The 18927-nt window shown below is 31.4% G+C and overlaps 1 protein-coding gene across 3 annotated transcripts in view; it reads left to right on the forward strand.

The window, feature by feature from the left end:
- The window catches only part of LOC132752733 (pyruvate dehydrogenase phosphatase regulatory subunit, mitochondrial-like), a 44634-nt gene extending 30733 nt beyond the window's left edge, over positions 1-13901 (forward strand). Inside the window, exons 16-20 of one of the 3 annotated variants that reach the window (XM_060743098.1) lie at positions 1415-1429; positions 4371-4578; positions 5593-5682; positions 6182-6361; positions 13203-13901. In XM_060743098.1, the coding sequence (XP_060599081.1) occupies positions 1415-1429; positions 4371-4578; positions 5593-5682; positions 6182-6361; positions 13203-13607 (898 nt within the window). In that variant the 3' untranslated portion in view covers positions 13608-13901. Of the gene's footprint in view, positions 1-1414; positions 1430-4370; positions 4579-5592; positions 5683-6181; positions 6362-6958; positions 7085-13202 lie in introns of those variants that run through there. The other 2 variants (XM_060743100.1, XM_060743099.1) reach the window with 2 other exon arrangements.
- Positions 13902-18927: the final 5026 nt, after the last annotated feature.

The raw sequence follows: 18927 nt of genomic DNA on the forward strand, positions 1-18927 counted from the left end.
GAGCATAACTTAAGTTCCATTTGGCCCACAGCATTCAAACTTCATAGGATGATTGTCCATATTGGGTAGAAGACCCCTATTGATTTTGGGGTCACAAGGTCAAAGGTCAAGGTCACGATGACCTTAAAACTGAAAACAGTTTCCGGAGCATAACTTAAGTTCCATTTGGCTGACAGTATTCAAACTTCATAGGATGATTGTCCATATTGGGTAGAAGACCCCTATTGATTTTGGGGTCACAAGGTCAAAGGTCAAGGTCATTATTACTTTTAAACTGAAAACAGTTTCCGGAGCATAACTTAAGTTCCATGTGGCCCACAGTATTCAAACTTCATAGGATGATTGTCCATATTGGGTAGAAGACCCCTATTGATTTTGGGGTCACAAGGTCAAAGGTCAAGGTCACTATGACCTTAAAACTGAAAACAATTTCCGGAGCATAACTTAAGTTCCATTTGGCCGACAGTGTTCAAACTTCATAGGATGATTGTCCACATTAGGTAGAAGACCCCTATTGATTTTGGGGTCACAAGGTCAAGGTCATTATTACTTTAAAAATGAAAACAGTTTCTGGAGTATAACTTAAGTTCCATGTGGCTCACAGTATTCAAATTTCACAGGATGATTGGCCATATTGGGTAGAAGAGCCCTATTGATTTTAAGGTCACAAGGTCAAAGGTCAAGGTCACTTTTACCTTAAAACTGTAAACAGTTTCCTAGGGTATAACTTAAGATCTATTTGTCCCACAATATTCATACTTCATAGGATGATTGTCCATATTGGGTAGAATACCCCTATTGATTTTGGGGTCACAATGTCAAAGGTCAAGGTCACTATTACTTTAAAACTGAAAACAGTTTCAAGAACATAACTTAATTTCTTTTTGGCCCATAGTGTTGAAACTCCATAGGATGATTGTCCATATTGGGTAGAACACCCCTATTGATTTTGGGGTCACACGGTCAAATTTCAAGGTAGCTATTACCTCAAAACTAAAAACAGTTTCCAGGGCATAACTGAAGTTCCATTTGGCCCACAATATTCAAACTTTATAGGAGGATTGCTATTTGAAGGAGGTAATACTTTATTGAATTTATGTAATGTCTTACAAATGCTTCATCCTTAGTAAAGAAAAAAACACTTTCGGGCATATAATGCTCCGCCTAGCGGTGCTCTTGTTACTTATGGTGTTGCTTTAAGTTTGTAAACCCAAGGTTAGTCAAAATCATATTTCCTGTTTCTGCACCATATGACCTAAATTGTGTTTATGCACCCTAAAACCAAACAAAACAAAAAAATAAAGTTTACAAAAATGGAAGTTGGACAAGTCCATTTAAGAAATTCAGCAGGTTAAGGGTTAATTGTGCAGTCATTTTAACTCCTAATACTTTAATATATATTCATTTATTGCAGCACTCATACATTCAGGTAAATTGTCAGCATGATATTGTTTAGTATTCTACTAATTAACTGTTTCTACTTAACATACTATATATATAGTTGATTGGTTTTGTTGTTAGCTCACCAGATTCGAAGGTTCAGGGTGAGCTATTAGTATCAAAGGGGGATGCTCTGTCGTCATGCGTAAACAATCATCTTCTTCTCTGAAACTGCTGGGGAGATTTACTTCAAATTTGGTCTGTAGCATCCTTGTGACAGTCACACTTGAATTTGGTCATGTCATTTCAATTGGACCCTTTGAAGGGTCAACAGAGCTAAAAATAGAAAAACCTTTAAACATACTACATAACTAATTGATGGATGATCTGTAGCATTCTTGGGTAGTCATTTATCAAGTTTGCTCATATTAATTTTGATGGGGCCCTTTTAGGGGTCTCTAGGGGTAATTTAAACATCTTATTCTACCGAACTAATGGATGGATGATCACCAAACTTTGTCTGTAGCATTCTTGGGTAGTTCTTTATGAAGTTTTCTCATATCAATTTGATTGGCCCCTTTTAGGGGCCGCTAAAGCAAAAAAAAATATACCTTTTAATGTCTATTTCTACAGAACTTATTGATGGATGATCACCAAACTTTGTCTGTAGCATTCTTAGGTAGTCTTTTATCAAGTTTGCTCATATTAATTTGATTGGCCAAGGGCTAAAAAATAGACAAATCTTTGAACATCATTTCGTACTGAAATAATTGATAGATGATCACCAAACTTTGTAGCATTCTTAGGTAGTCTTTTATCAAGTTTGCTCATATTTATTTGATTGGCCCCATTTTAGCTTAAGCTTAAATGCCCCAGGTCATGGCATTTCTTCAAATTATTGTTTAAACATATTCTATGCTCAAATTTAATACCAAAAAATATTGACAATGGATAATTTCCAACACTGAAAAGCAGTTGTTTCTGGTGAGCCACTCAGGGCCATCATGGCCCTCTTGTTTATTGACTTCCCAGCCATTGTAGACTATTTGTAGTACATGTACATGTTTATTACAGTTTTGAAGTTTCCCTATTGTATTGAAATAACTTTTATTAAAGTTACTCCTACAGTTAAAATATGAGCCCGCCAGCTTAGCTGAATAGGGAGAGCATCTTATTATATGCTTTTCGGTGGTTTATAGAAATATATCAGTGATATATAAACTGGTAATTTCACTGTTTGAAACAGTGAAATTATCAATTTGATTATTTCACTGTTTTTAATTTAAGCCCCTCAGGTTGTTTCAGTGTAATACCAGCGTGCACAGTACTGGAAACCAACTTAATGACGTGACGTCTTAAATAATGTCATGTTGCATTATTATTTGGCGTGCTTTTCATTTAGTACTAGGTTAAAATCTCTTTTTAAACATTTCTTTGCATGTAATAAAAAGAAAATTTGTTTAAGTTTAGTGTAAGATCTCAAAATATTTCACCTTGTGAACACCAAAAGTTCATATTTCACACGTGGCTGTGCCACTCGTGAAATTAACCTTTTGGTGCTCACTCGGTGAAATATATCCCAATCTTACACTGAACTAAACAAATATCCTCTATATATTTGTTGTCCAGGTGTGGCTTGTTTGATCCTAGGACAAGGTAACAATTTCTCAATGACAATTGATATTGGACAATAAGTGTAATGGTCTAATTGTCTCTTACCATTGATTCCAAAATTATGTGGATTTAGAAGTTTATTAAATCATAGAGAAATTTATAGTGATTGCTTAGTTTTCCAGGAAAGTCTGTTTGATGGACTGACTGCCAAAATATGACCAGTGAATCGTATGTTAACTATTTAAGTATTGAAAGATATAACAAAAAACTATCCAATAGTTAATACCATTAGCGGTGACCCAGAGTTACCGCTAATGTCACAATATCACTCACAATGTGTATTACAAAAATAGTTTGATCTGTTTAAGTTTAATTCTAGTAGGAATATGTAACTTTTGTGATATCATATACTGTCAACATGACAGCAAATGTTTGTTAAGTATGGAGACAATTTTCAAGTAATTTGGCATTGTTTCATGAATAATTTGAAAAAAAGAAGAACTATCTATATATGTTGAAAAGTAAAGTGTAACTAGTAAAGACATACTGTAAATACAGTTTGATAGGCTGCAAAAGGTCTTGTATAGAAGGAATAGTGATATTATGTCAAATTATCTACAAATTGTCACCAAATCTTCAAAATAGTAGCTGCCATTGTGTTAATATATGTAAACAACAAAAAGCCATATATTTCTTAGCTGTGAAGTGTTGTTTTCTTTGATCCTTTCAGCGTTAGCAATCAATACTTGTAGAAATGTAGGTTAACTTTATCTATTGCTAGTTACTATATACATGTATAGGAATTTTCTATTGTCAATAGTGAAACTATAATGTACATATACAACAATATATATTTCTTATATTTATTGATGATAGATTGCTAACAAAGTTATTAAAGTTTATTGTACTTGGGTCTGAAATTCTTAAAATCAAAAATTTAGTATTGGATCTATAGATAATTTTGTTTAGTGTATTAGATTAATGTAGCTTTAAAATATACTTTTTCACTATGAGAGATATATATGGTATTTCACTGGTAAACATCTATCGTTGATGAATGAGCATTATATCAAGGAGATTATCATTTGATTAGTTTAAAATCTTTTTCTTCTCCAACATGGCACAGGCACGAGTATCGGACCTGGGAAGAAAAAATATGACCAGATTGATAAAAAACCTGTGTTCATCTTAAAAGTGTCAAAAAAACAAAAAAAAATGTAAATAATGACCCCCTTTAAAAATATACTATAAGTTAAGAGTATATTAACTTATAGTATATTTTTAAAGGGGGTCATTATTTAATGGCAATGTTTATAAAAAAATGTAAAATTACATCAGACAATTTTCATAGAATTATTTTCTTTTGTCTGTTTTAGTTTCTTCCTAATTGCGCCAACCACCCAGCAGACCAGGTGCATGTTCTGGCTTCAAAAGCATTTGCCCAAAGATGGTTCTGTCCAGGTGCGGGATGTCACGTCCATGTACTCTGGCCTAAATCTGATTGGTCCCCATGCCGAGCAGTTGCTAAATGATGTAACAGATACGTCTACAAGGAAACATGACTTTAAACCTATGACTTGCCAAGTATGTATAATTTCAGAATCTCAGAAAGGAATTCTTGTTAAAATTGCATCCTTCTAGATGAGTCAAAATATTTCAATAAAATCGAACTTGAGAAATATGTACTAAGATTTTAAGAAAAGTAAAAATATGCACAGTTCAAAAAATAATTTCATGTCATATGCCAGTAAGGACTAATTTTGCAGAATTTATCACTATATGTCTACTGCGTTATGAACACAGTAAGGGCTATGTTTGCATATTTTGACCTATAATTGGCAATTTTTGTAGATTTTAGTGCTGTTTGTGATTTGTAAATCACTTTATTTGTTCCTTTGATAATATTTTATTTTTTAGTACATTAAAAAAAAAATCACAATAATTAGCATGAATCTGGAGGCATGCTCCTTTAATTTCAAAACATTAAAATGTTTATAATGCAGTGTTGAAATAAACAAAAAAAGATTTTAAGAAATAATAAGAAAACCCTAAGCACATTTGAAAGCTGGGTTAAGTTCTAGTCAGTCAGTGTGCCAGTAACAATGAATATTTCTAAAATTTCTCTAATGTTGTTGTTGTTTTTTCATCCCTGCAAGTAACTGCCAAGCCATTTTAAAACTTCTCTGAGTCAGTCATTTAAAATAACGGTGAATATAGTTAATGGTTCTAACATATGTCAATAAAGATCATCTCAGAAGAATACATATTTAGCCCATCCCTCAAATCTGTGAATCATAGATACGTAGACTGGATGCTGTACAAGCCAAGCTGTGAAGTCTTTCTAGGGAAAAAATGGATAGTTAAATTCAAATAGAATTTTACCCAAGCTTTGGAACAGAAAAAGCTCTGTATTGCTGAAATTAAAATCCTGTCATAGACAAATGCACTGTACCCAAGCTTTGAACTAACAGGAGTTCATAGTTTATGTAATAGTAAGATCATATACATGTATAGAAATAAAAAAGAATTATAGGACCTATGGAGACATAAGAATTATCATTAATTTTGGTTGTTATATTGTTGATTTGTTTGGTACAGGTGATAGATGTTGGTTATGCCAGTAATATAATTACGATGAGATTGACACATTGTGGAGAAGATGGCTTTGTCATGTATATACCATCAGAGGTGAGTCACACTCATTTATACTGTGTATGTTATAGGTATATACATTAATACTTTGAATTGAAAAATATATCTTTAGATAATTGCTTCATTTTTGGCCTGGAAGAGTGTGACCTTGACTTCTAAATAACATCAAAAGTTAAATTTTAATAAGTTTTCCTATAATATAGGTCTTCCATGGCTAAGTGATTAAGGTTGTTGAATTCGCATAATTTTGCCCTCACTGCCATGGGGTCGAATCCCACCAGGGACTTTGGATTCATTTGTTTGAGGAAGCTATCCAGCTAGCTTACAGAGGGTCAACAATAGTTCTCCTAAGGTTCCCACCTGTATCTGAAATAATGTACAAAAGCACAACTGAGGTCATTCTTCACCAGAAAATCTGGAAAGTCGCCACATGATCATTACAGTGATGGTGTAACTTATATTGCAACCAACAAACAAAATACTAACAGATTATAAATAGAGCATTTTGTGTCATAAGAATATATTTGTTTTTCAGTATGCATTACACGTGTACGAGATGTTGATGAAAACAGGAAAGGATTATGGTATAAGAAACGCAGGCTACATGGCACTCCGCCACTTGCGTATAGAGAAATTATTTGCGTACTGGGGGACAGACATGGATCCTATGACCACACCTTACGAGACAGGAAGAGATTTCAGAGTTAGCCTTGATGTAAGATAATTCATGAAAAATTTTACAACCATATTGCATTTGCACATTTTTTACGTTTTCCCCATGTATCATTAGATTTTGTGATTATAGATGGCAGTGAGTTGTGTGAAATAATTTATTCAGGTTGTAATTATAAGACATGTACATTCATTAGAATTTTTTTTTCTTCTAAATATCTAAGTATGATAATTAATCAACCTATAAATTTAACATTTAAGGTTTTTTTTCTGTAACAAAAAGACAACTGGTGGTAAGCATTTATTAATCATGCAATATGATAATTATGTTATAAGTATTATAAAGATCTCAAGATTTATTTAATTAATCAAACTTCCAGCAGGGTAGGCCTACACTTGTTTTACATAATAGTGAACTAATGAAAAAAATCTTTTTGTTGGACTTCTATGATTTAAACACAATTATTGTACAAAATATACATCAAAACACACCTTCTTCAATCTAAAGCAAAAAAACCTAACAAAATTAAAGCTATGGCTCTTAATTCCTACCTTTTTTTGAAGTCTTGAATATTATACTGAATGTTTTTGTTCTAATAATTCTAAGATTATTGTATATTATATATTTATAATCATGTAGTACAGCACATTCCCTGTAAGTATTTTGCATACTGTTATATCGTATATTACAGTATATTATATCTTCTCCACCTCTTTTATTCTGCTTTGATAACAACATATGAGCCACGTCACGACAAAACCAACATAGTGCGTTTGCTATCAGTTTCTCTACTTGTTATAGAGTTCGTAAGCGAACTATATGGATCCTGATCAGACTGCTGCGGATGCGCAGGCTGGTCTGGATCCATGCTGGTCGCAAACTCACTATGTTGGTTTTGTCAAGACACGGCTCATATTATTATAGCTGAACATATTTCATACACAGCAAGATTATTATCATTTTTTTTTTTTTTAAATCTCAGTTATGATTTATATCAACCCATTATCTAAAAAAAGGAAAGGAAAAACTGCCCCTTGCCTTGAATACACAGAGAAAAAATAACCCATCCCTATGAAATAAAGAGAAAAGCTCAATGTCCTACTAGACCACAAGGGAAATAAGTTGACATAATGAGATGGATAATAATGTATCATATGAGATATATAAAATTAATGTGATATCTTAATGACATATAGAATAATAATGTATCAATGTGCTCGTAATATTAAAAATTGATTAAAGGATAGTGAATATATCAAAATGGGATGTAGGATATTGGAATATAAATTAATGATATCAAAGATATTAGATTATGATATCAAAATAAAATATGAACCTGATATATCAATAGGGATAGAATACATCAAAATTGGATATACCATAAAGTTTTTTTCATAATTGAATATAGGATAAAGAAATATCAAAATGGGATAAAGGATAATGAAAATTCAAAGTGGGATACAGGGTAGTGATATCAAAATTGGATAAATGAATACAATATCAAAATTGGATAAAGGATAATGATACCAAAATATGATATAGGATAATGATATCAAATGGGATATAGGGTATTTATATCAAAAGGGCATGTTGAATAGTGATATCAAAATGGGATATACATGTAGGATAGTGATATCAAAATCAGATAAATAAATGCAATATCAAAATTAGATAAAGGGTAGTGATATCAAAATTAGATAAATGAAAACAATATCAAAATGGGATAAAGGGTAGTGATATCAAAATTGCATGGTGAATAGTAATTTCAAAACATGATATAGGATAGTGAAATCAAAATGGGAGATAGGATAGTGAAATCAAAAGGGGAGATAGGATAGTGAAATCAAAAGGGGAGATAGGATAGTGAAATCAAAAGGGGATATAGAATAGTGATATCAAAATGGGATAGAGGATAGTGATATCAAAATGGGATAGAGGATAGTGATATCAAAATGGGATATTGGATAGTGATATCAAATATGATATAGGGTAGTTATATCAAATGGGATATATGAATGTGATATCAAAATGGTACATTAGTGGTATTTAATGATTATATAGATATATTAATCAGTATTAACCAAAACTAGGACTGTTAAAATGGTAAACTGTTAACACCCTCATCTAGAAATTTCCTTGTATCTGTATAATGTTTCAAATAATGTTCTAAGTTGTAATTTTGTAATTTTTGTGTTGCTGAATAATGCATGCATGCCACATTTTGATAAAACTTAAAGGCACATTATACCTCAGAAATCAGTATTTTTTTAATTCTGAAGAAAGGTTAGATATGTGTTTGATGATATTTTAATAATGAATTTAGAGCAACTGCAAACAGTAGCACTGAATGTTTTGTAAAGGTAGCAAAATGTAAACAAGGTAGTATTTTTACTTCCATTTAAAATACTAACTCACTACAATTATACAAGTTGTCAAAGAGCAAGAGAAGGAAAAGATATTTATATATTCATTTATATGACCATAATGTGTTTTGGAAACTTTAATAAGATAACAAGATTAAAAAGGTTTTGAGAAATAAAAAATTATAAAATTATAGCATTATTTTTTTTTTTTTTTTTTGGGGGGGGGGGCTTAATGGGCCTTTAAGCAAAATGGAAAGCAGTAAATAATGTTACAGTGATAATACATAGAGTGACTAGAGTAACACCAGTTCTTTTTCATCTAGTTACATGGTAAAACCACCATTTTTACTTGTACAGTGTTTGTGTGACACAACCAATAAAAAATGTGATACAGCCAATAAAGAATTGGGGTCCAACCAATGCTAACAATAATTTTGTTTTATGCAGATACTCACTTGCATAGCCAACAGATATGATGTATTCTAAATTACACATGTTTACTATTGTGATATTGACACTACCTTAAGTATAGGAGCTATCATTTCATATAGATTTACATTAAAGACACATTAAGTCTTAAAAATGAGGGGGTGGTTGTGGCCGAGTGGTAATGGTCAATGACTTCAAACCACTTGCCCCTCTGACACTGCTGTGGGTTTGTATCCCAACAGGGACTTTGGATTCTTTCATGTGAGTAAGCTATTTAGCTAGCTTACAGAACGTAGGTGGTTTTACTAAGATGCCTGTTTGTGCCTGAAATAATGCACGGAAGGGCATCAAAGGTCTTTCTCCACCAGTAAAGCTTGAACGTTGCCATATGACCTAGACGTAAAACCCAATCAAACAAAAACAAATTCAAAATTAATAGATTTTTCTTTTGCATCTTATATGTTGAATCGATTGATTTTGAGCATATTGTATGCTAATTTCCAGGAGAAAAAAAGTATAACAGGACTTTAAAGTAAAGAAGCATCAAGAAACTGAAAATGATAGCATTTTTGAGGCTTTATGGGCCTTTTAACAAGTCTGAGATAGTGTTTTGTTCAATGTAAGGCTGTATGAAATGATGATGATAGTAGGAATCTTTTTTATCACATGATTTTATAAAGCCAGAAGAAAAATAGGTAAAATTTCTATGTATTACATTTATTTAAATGTGTGTTAATATAAAAAAAGAAAACATATAATGATTATTTAACACGAAAAATGAGCTGCATTAATTAAATTATGTGATAAATTGAAAATACTGCTTGATGATTTTTTTTTTCATTTAGCTAAGAGCAATTAACCCTAAAAGTTAACAGAAAGCGTTAAGCCTTTGCCATCACAAGGCTGTCGTCGATGGTCCGGCCGGACCAATATTTTGGCCAAAAATGAGTAAAAAAAAAATAAATAAATAAATAAATAAAAAAAAAACACGCATCGCTGATTAGCAATTTGACACTTAACTGGCCCCTTATGCAATACGAGGTAACATACAAACATGACACAATGTAACAAATGGACACTGTTGATTGGCCAGGTATATGTAGGGGTCCTACGAAGTTAAATGTGAAGTTAATTGACATCGACGTGGCTTCGGACAGTTCACCGTATATACATGTATATATATGTGCATTAATTATGAATATCTTAAACTAGTATGCCTGAATTCTCCGAGAACTTGATAATATTTTATTGATTGTACACGGCAACCGTTCAAAAGTCATATTTTTATCACATATCGCGATCCGTGCCGTTTTTGCGACTCCGTGAAAATGATATTGCACGGCCGTGCATATATATTGTCGTCATTTGCGTTATACAATCTAAATGTTAGCGTTTTTCTATGGGCGTCAATGAAAAATGGTTCTTTTTCACTTCAAAAGGTACTTATTTTTGGTATGTAATAAACAGAATATTGAATTCGTGTAAGTTCATTACTGAATTTATTGAACTCGTTCAACTTCTAACATAAATTCAGTAATAAACTCATTCAATTATTCTATTACATAATTACAGTGCAGGACGTGTTCCGGCCTAAGTATTTTGAAGCAATCGATCTTAATTGCCATGGCCAGTGTTAAAGAGAGATTTGACCAACCGAGATATCGCGTACTTCAGAACGTGGAGGATTTATTTATTAAGGCCGCACAACCTTTGAAGACCGTTCACTAGAAAACTTGGTTTTTGTTTGTGATATATATGGCAACGATATTAACCGAGACATCTTAGAGGTGCAGCTTCAGCTGCTACGTTCACATTTTGACAAATCAGGAAATAGTACTGTTACTCTACCTGACGCTTTGAAATTTGTGTCAAAACAATCGGTGCAAGAACAGAGGTCGTTGTGTTGTTAAAGAACTTGTTAGTAATGCCTGCTGCTAATGCTACCAGTGAAAGGACATTCTCGGAGCTCAGAAGAATAAATGTGAAAATACACAGGGAGATAATAAGAACATAATAATAAAAATTTTTCCGGGGGAGCATGCCCCCGTACCCCCCTAGATTCTGGCTAAAATCTACCAAATTGGCCGCACCAATCACAAAATCGTGACGACAGGCCTGCATCAGTTAAGACCAAGGCCAGCCTACACATCTGCAGTCTGACATTCTTACTGTTTGCTGACAAATTTTAATTATTCAAATTGATATCCCTAAAATTGATAATGGACAGTCCCAAAAATAGAAATGGGACAAGTCCATTTAGAAAATTCAGCATAGTGTTCAACATGTTGTTTTTCATTGGATCATCGTGATGTTTAAATAGTTTTATATACACGACTGTTGTTGATTCATACAGAAATCTTACTTTTTTTCATTGAAAAATGATGCGTGCTGTATTATAAATTCATTATAAAGATTGCTGAAAAACAACAACTGGTTGTTCAGATAGTTCTGGAAAATTTTGTTGTAGCTTAGAAAATAAGAATTTTTTTATTTTTGGAGAGCCTAAGGATGATTATTTTTAAAATCTAAAGAAAACCACCTGTTGTAATTCTACTGTCTTATATTCATTATAATCTAAGACTGGTTGAATGAGACTGAAGAATGCTCCCCACCCCCCTCCTGTTATGTTGATATGACTTTGTATATTATTAGTTATAAAGATTGTTGACAGGTTATATGGCCCTATATAAATGGCTATTTGTAAATATAACTAGAGCCGCTAGGCGAGGGTTATATTGCAAACAGCCGTTTATATACGGCCATATAACCTGTCAGCAATCTTTATAATGAATTTATAATACAGCACGCATCATTTTTCAACGAAAGAAAGATTTCTGTATGAATCGACAACAGCCGTGTATATAAAACTATTTAAACATCACGATGATCCAATGAAAAGCGACGTTACAAACGTGCAGTATTATAATAAAGTTTATACGTTGGTATTTAAGTTTTATATTAAGTTTCAGCATTTTTGTTAATATCTAGGCTATAGTATTTTAGCTTACATGTACATATGAAAGCTTTGATATTTAAACTTTTGTAAGTTTATAATTATGTTTAGACTTAAGCCTTTATACATAATTATCTATTTAAAAAAAAAGATAATAAAATAAACACAGAGGCAACTTTTGCCAAGTGTTTATTGTTAATGCAAGGTTAGTGTTTTTACTTGGTGCTTGCTCATGTCTGCAACAATTCACAGCGGGCATCTCACTAAAGCTATGACCATAAGATTGTTAGTGTGACTTACATAGCAACAAAAAAACAGAAAGAAACTGCGAGCACATGCTAGATTTTCACAACTATTATATTTATATAGATATTTTGCATTTTGTTGCCTTAATGTGGTGCATTGTGTTATTATACAGAGGAGTAGGTATGATAAGATATCAGTTAAAGCTGATGAAATATTATCATAAAATATGTGAATCTGATAAAGAAAAAAACTAAACATAATTTTTAATTCTTTGTAACATACACATAATTATGTTGTAAATTTTGTAAATATGACATTAATAGAAATACAGTGTAGAATTTGCTATAAGAAATATATAATTGCAATATGAATTTTTTCTTTCAAGATAAAATTTTCTCATTAAGTTATAAATTGCTCAAGTAAGGAAGGAATCACTTAGATGCTTAAACTCCTTGTTGCAATAATTATTTGCTTATACTGACAGAATGAAGAATGGTCATCCTGTTCATCTGGCAGTCAAACAAGATTATATATTATTATAAATATGCTTGAATTTTAGTACTTTGATACCAAAATCTTGAATTTTAGTACTGTTATACCAAAATCTTGAATTTTAGTACTTTGATACCAAATCCCTTAAACCATTAATGGACTGTTTCCAATGCAAAGCAGGGCAAGTCCATTACACAAACTTTAGTATGGCAAGGATTAAATAGCGATCTAGTTGGTAAAAATTGTGACTCGTATATGAGATAGACAAATGAATTTTGCTTAAATTGTAAATTTTTGACAAATGAATTTAATAACAGGAAATGTTTAAGAACTATTTAGTTGAATGGATACATGATACAAATATAAATTAAAATAATAAAATTTCCCATTATATTTTCAGCGTAAGGATTTTATTGGCAAGGAAGCATTGCTTAAACAGAAGGAGTTCGGAATCAGTAAAAAGTTCTGCCAACTGTTGTTAGAGAACTTCGACACTGATGCAGAAGTCTGGCCTTCAGGGAAAGAGCCAATTTACAGAAATGGTAAACTAGTCGGACTTACAACGTCAAGTGCATATGGGTTCACGCTTGATCGATTTGTTTGCTTAGGTTATATTAATCATTTAGACGATAATGGCAAACCTGTGATAACGAAAAGAATCCATGATTATATTAAGGACCCGACAGCAAGGTATGAAATTGATGTCGCGGGAACAAGATATCCGGTGCAGGTAGGAATTTACACGCCAAAGAAAGCTTACAAGGCTTCTGATAAACCAACCTTTATTCCGGTCCCAGGAACGTAAGAAGGAATTTTGGAGACTGGAAACTTAATTTAACATTTGAAAGGATTGTTTTTATTGGTGTTCCCTTAAAGTACAGTTTGACCCTTTTTTCACAAGTAAGAAAAATTATAGTAGAGGCAGAAATATTTTCCTTATTGTTTTGTTTGCTGACCTTTTTTTCAGAAATGGAATAATTGTGATTAACTATTAAGTAAAAAAAGTATGTTCTGGTTTCTTTTAAGATTCGTAAAGACTTTGGTAAAACTTTGGAAAAATGCCAAGTTTCTTCATAAAAAAAAGCTGTATGGAGATGTCATAGTCATGAGTAGTAGAATTAAATTAATTAATTAATTTTAATTAATTCAATTAATTAATTTTTATTAATTTAATTCTTATCATGGTGCCATTACTGCATATTTGTTTTTTTATTGAAGAATATCACTGCTTGTAAATAGTTTTAATTCTTACAAGTGCAATTTTACTTCCATATGAGTAATAGTTTGATTAAGCAAGTCTTGGTGATATTTTTTGTTGTCTTTTTTGGTTGATGTTAATGTCTCAAATATAAGGGGTGTATGTTGTAAAATGTAAGACCTAGTGAATTATTATTCAACTCAACTTTGTCATAGTTAGATGAAACAAGATATGGCTGTCTTGTGTCAAATATTTATTGTTGTACTTATTACTAAGTCAACTTTTTAATAAATAAACACTATACTAATTTATGCCTATTATTTATGCACAACTTCCACAAAGGATAATAGTCAATTTTCTGGCTTGCCTTTGCTCTGGCCACCATTTTGGATTTTTTTATCTGAAGAAAATTCAAGAAATAAATGAAGATTATAATTTTGTTGTAACTTGATGAATTAAAGATATACTATGCTCAAATTTGATATTAGAAAATATTGATAATTGCTACACAGTCTCTTTGTAAAATTTAATATAAAATAAACATGTTTTGACTTCACATGAATAATGTTATGTGTAAAATTCTACACACTATAGGTGGTCACAATATGAATATATACATGTAGTGTAATTTAAAAAAAACTGGCAGTTTTTTCAAGACGAAACAAATTTTTACTTGTCCCGTAATAGGAATCGCAGCTTCCCATACACAGTTTATTTATAATTTAATTCAAATTAGATATATTGAGTGAGAATTTAATAGATTCAGATAAATTTCTGTGTGTATATTTTACTCAAGGATGAGCATAGTATATCTTTAATAAGCTTATTATTTATTTCTGGCATATTTATATATTGCATGATATAGATATACATATTCAAGATAAATATTATCATAATCAGGGCTACATATTGTCGGGGGGTCTCCACCATGATATAATTAAAGTCTTCATATGAAAATAGGTCTGTACAAATAAGTGAATTGTACATGTATTCTATATTTTTTTCTTGTATCAAAGTTTTAATGTAATTGTTATCATAGTTGTTGTTTTATCATTGGTCAACAATTTCTGTTGCTGACATTACTAAGTTTTGCCACCAGTATAGAGCTAGGCCAGTCTAGACATATATGCACTCTGACCAGGCTCTATGCTGCTGGAAGCTCAGTTTTTGTATTTTCACATTGAAATCCCATTAAATTTGAATGGACTGTTCCAAATTCCAATCAGGGCAAATCTATTATATAAATTCAGCAGGTGATCAGTTGTGTTCATTTACAAGCATCAAATGTGCATATCAGCAGACGGAAATAAACTGAGGGGCAAAATTTTGCATGCATTCTAGTCATATCTTTTGATGGTATATCTTAATTATTACAGTTTTAAAGGGTGAAAATAGAATTATATATGTATGTGAAAATTTCATTATTAGGATGGTCATTGTTTAGGTATTCCTTTGTACAATATCAGTAGAAAGTTTTAGCAAAACATTCTGTGTGATTTATCACACATGAGATATATACATAAGAAACACAGAATAAAACATCCCCTTACAAAGCATTTCTGCAGTGGTTGCTATTCAGTTGGTATATATTTATGAAAATTTCCCTAACAATGATAAAAAGTTTTGTCGAGATTGAAAGATGGACAAGACCATTTCAGATATATAGCATTGTATGGGATAAATGGTTTAAGGCGATGATTTCTTGCATGCATTATCTGCTTTTTAATGAAATTTTGAAATATGATATTTAAAATGTATATACTTTGGTATTATTGTTTGTTAAGACATTAACAAATATTCTACCAAATACTGATAGTTTACTATAGGTTTATAGTTTTTAAATGAACATTACTTGAAATTGTTTTTGTTTTTTAATGTAATTTATTTTAAACATATTTTATATTTTATTGCATGAGATGTTTCATCATTAAGTGTATCTTAAATATATTAAAGGAACTGAGGTGTATTGTATATTTGTACAAAGATTAGTTTTATATTAACACCAGTTAACACTGCAGGGCATTCCTTAGGTAGGGCAATTGATTTACATGATCCGGTTTATTTGAGCACTTTTATTTTGGCTTGCACTTTGATTCTTGGTACCTGGGTGCTTGAATACTGACAGCTGCCCAGTTTGTATTTGCTGCAGGATTTTAACTAGTTTTTGCAGTATTCTCATTATTATATATAATTAAGACTCAAGATCAATGTACTAGACGGTGAGCTGGCGCTTTGTTGTAGTATTTTATGATGCGGCCTTCGTTTGTAGTGAACATATAAGTCATAAGTCGAAATTGTGGTTATTTGTTAAATTCTTTGTCTTGAACTGCCAAGAATGCTACACTTATAATAGTATACAATTTTTAGATATTTAAGAATTTAGCCGTAAGAGTAATATCTGTATTAGTTGTTAAGTATTCTTTTTTTATCTAAATTAGTTAGGTATTCATCAGGCATTGCAATTCATTCATTTATGCAAGTCTGCTCTTTCAATGTGCAATAATAAATTAAGGGTAACAAACTAATAAACATGATTATAGAAACCTCAATAGTATTATTCTGTCAAATGATGATGTTGAAAATGGAAAACACTCGTGGGTACACATGACAAATATGTACTAAAAAATTTCCAAATAGTACAGTCCTCGGGGAACTTTTGTGTGCAAAAAAGGTCCATGGATACATGTTATATCAATGTAAGTACCGCCTCCGTGGTCTAGGGGTTAGAGTCAATGACTTCTAATCCAGTTACTTTTCTGGCTTGGGTTTGATCCCCGGGAGATGCTTTGGTAGTTTAGCTCGGAGGAAGGTAGTCTAGTACTGGTGTAACTCTCCAGGAACAATGGTTAGGAAACTCCCCGCCTATATGACTGAAATACTGTTGGGAAAAGGTGAAAATGAAACAAACAAACAAATATCAATGTAAAGCAACATATTTCAATTTTACAAAATTTTGGATAGACATGTAAAATCATGGTATGTTTTGAAAAACCCAAGATGGCCGCCATATAATTGAAAAATGGCTCATATACATACAACGAAAGTGGCTTTGGGTTACTTACAATATAATCTGAAATTTGTCAATATATAAAGATTCATGAGTGTTCAGTAACCTTGCATTCTGCATATATCTGAATGATAAATATTGTGTACATAACATGATATTTTCCTCATTTTTACCTGATTATATTTATAATTTAGCAATTATAATTTAGCAAATGATAACTGGAAATGATAACTGGAAATGAACAAATTAAATTTGATATCTATTTGTTTGCTTTTGTTAGTTCTGTGTATAAAACTGTGTATATATTGTAACTGTGCTTTATAAGCACTGAAATGTGATAAGTTTTGTTTTGACATGGAAATTCTAATTAAAATCTTGCATTTCATTCAGACAAATGCATAAATTATAAATTGATTGCTGTATAGTAATAACTCTGTTTCATATGCAGTGAAAATTGTGTTTCATATTCAGTGAAATGTGTACAATACAAATTGCATATTCATAAGTTGAAAATGGCAGTAAAACTTTATTGTTAAAGTGAAAACTTTTTAATAAATAGTCAAAAATGCATTTTATTCAGTCAAAACTGCAACTTTTACAGTGAAAACTTCATTATAAATCAGTCTAAACTGTATTATATTCAGTAAAAACTGCATATTAATCTGTAAAATGTGCAATGCTAAAAGTGAAAACTGTATTGTATACGGACAAAACTGTTCTGCAGCAGTTTAAACTGTTAGGGGAAGTGACATTTGCGCAATAAGGAAATATTTTTAAGAGTTTAACAAAAAATAAAGTCTAAGTCTAAGTTCAAGTCAGGAACTTTGCTGAAGTCCAGAATTAAATTCAAATCAGTTTTTAAAGTGATTTTATATATTTAGATTATTTTGCACAATAAAAATGATTATTCTGGAAAAAGAGAGCAAGTGAGTTACATGATTTTTTTTACACATAGGTTTAATATTGGTATAGATCTACATCAAATCTTAAAAGTTTAAATAAAATTTCATAAAAAATTTTCCAGTTCAGTCTTTAATCATCCTAGGTAAATATTGCTTGTTAAGTTTTTTAAACCCTGGGTACAACTTCAAGAGTTATTGCCCTTGGTCTGTTAAGAAAGTGGTTATGTTTTTCAAAAACAGATTCGAATTTTCTGCAAAAAGAAAAGAGAAAGAAAGTGTAAATAAATATTTACACATTTACACAATATTTGCTTGCACTTTCTTAGTAGTAGTTCATGTCAATATTATATATGTTAAGTGGTAGAAATTTTTGAAAATAAATATAGAAAAGTAACTTTATGTAAAAGAAAACAATAAAATGTTTAATAATATTTTTATATAGTCATTCACACTTGAAAAAGTTTTACACATATATTTATTCCTTAAAATTTTGCTTTCTGCATAAACTGCCAATTATTGATTACAAATGATACTGTCAAATGATTGAATAATAAATGTTTGTTAATACAATAAATCTTGTTTTTTTCACCCGAATTTGAAACAAAATGATAAATATGACTACAATTAACCCATTACTTCATGAGCATTTTGTGAACAATGGCTGACTTTTCATTTAAAAGTCTCCTGTTAAAAGTTCAAATTGCTATAAAAACTGCTTCAATACTAATCAAACTTGGCACAAGTGTTGACTGGACCATTGCCTTTGCAACAACATGCTCGGGCTTAAATTCCTGTTACCATGGCAACGAGGGGACATCTTAAAATTGCCAAAAATCCCTATTTTGCGTTGATTTTTTCTATTAAAATTGATTTCAAAGTGCTGCAACTTCTCAATGGATTGAGATAGAGTCATATGCTTTTCAGCGTTGGTTACACGTTACCTTATGATCGATCTGGGGTCATTTTTAGCCTCTCACAAGTCCAAAATTTTCTTGGCGATGAGGGGACTGCCGCCCTC

Source organism: Ruditapes philippinarum, unplaced genomic scaffold, assembly GCF_026571515.1.
Source record: "Ruditapes philippinarum isolate M1 unplaced genomic scaffold, ASM2657151v2 ctg2550_1_1_1_1, whole genome shotgun sequence".
Taxonomy (NCBI): Eukaryota; Metazoa; Mollusca; class Bivalvia; order Venerida; family Veneridae; genus Ruditapes; species Ruditapes philippinarum.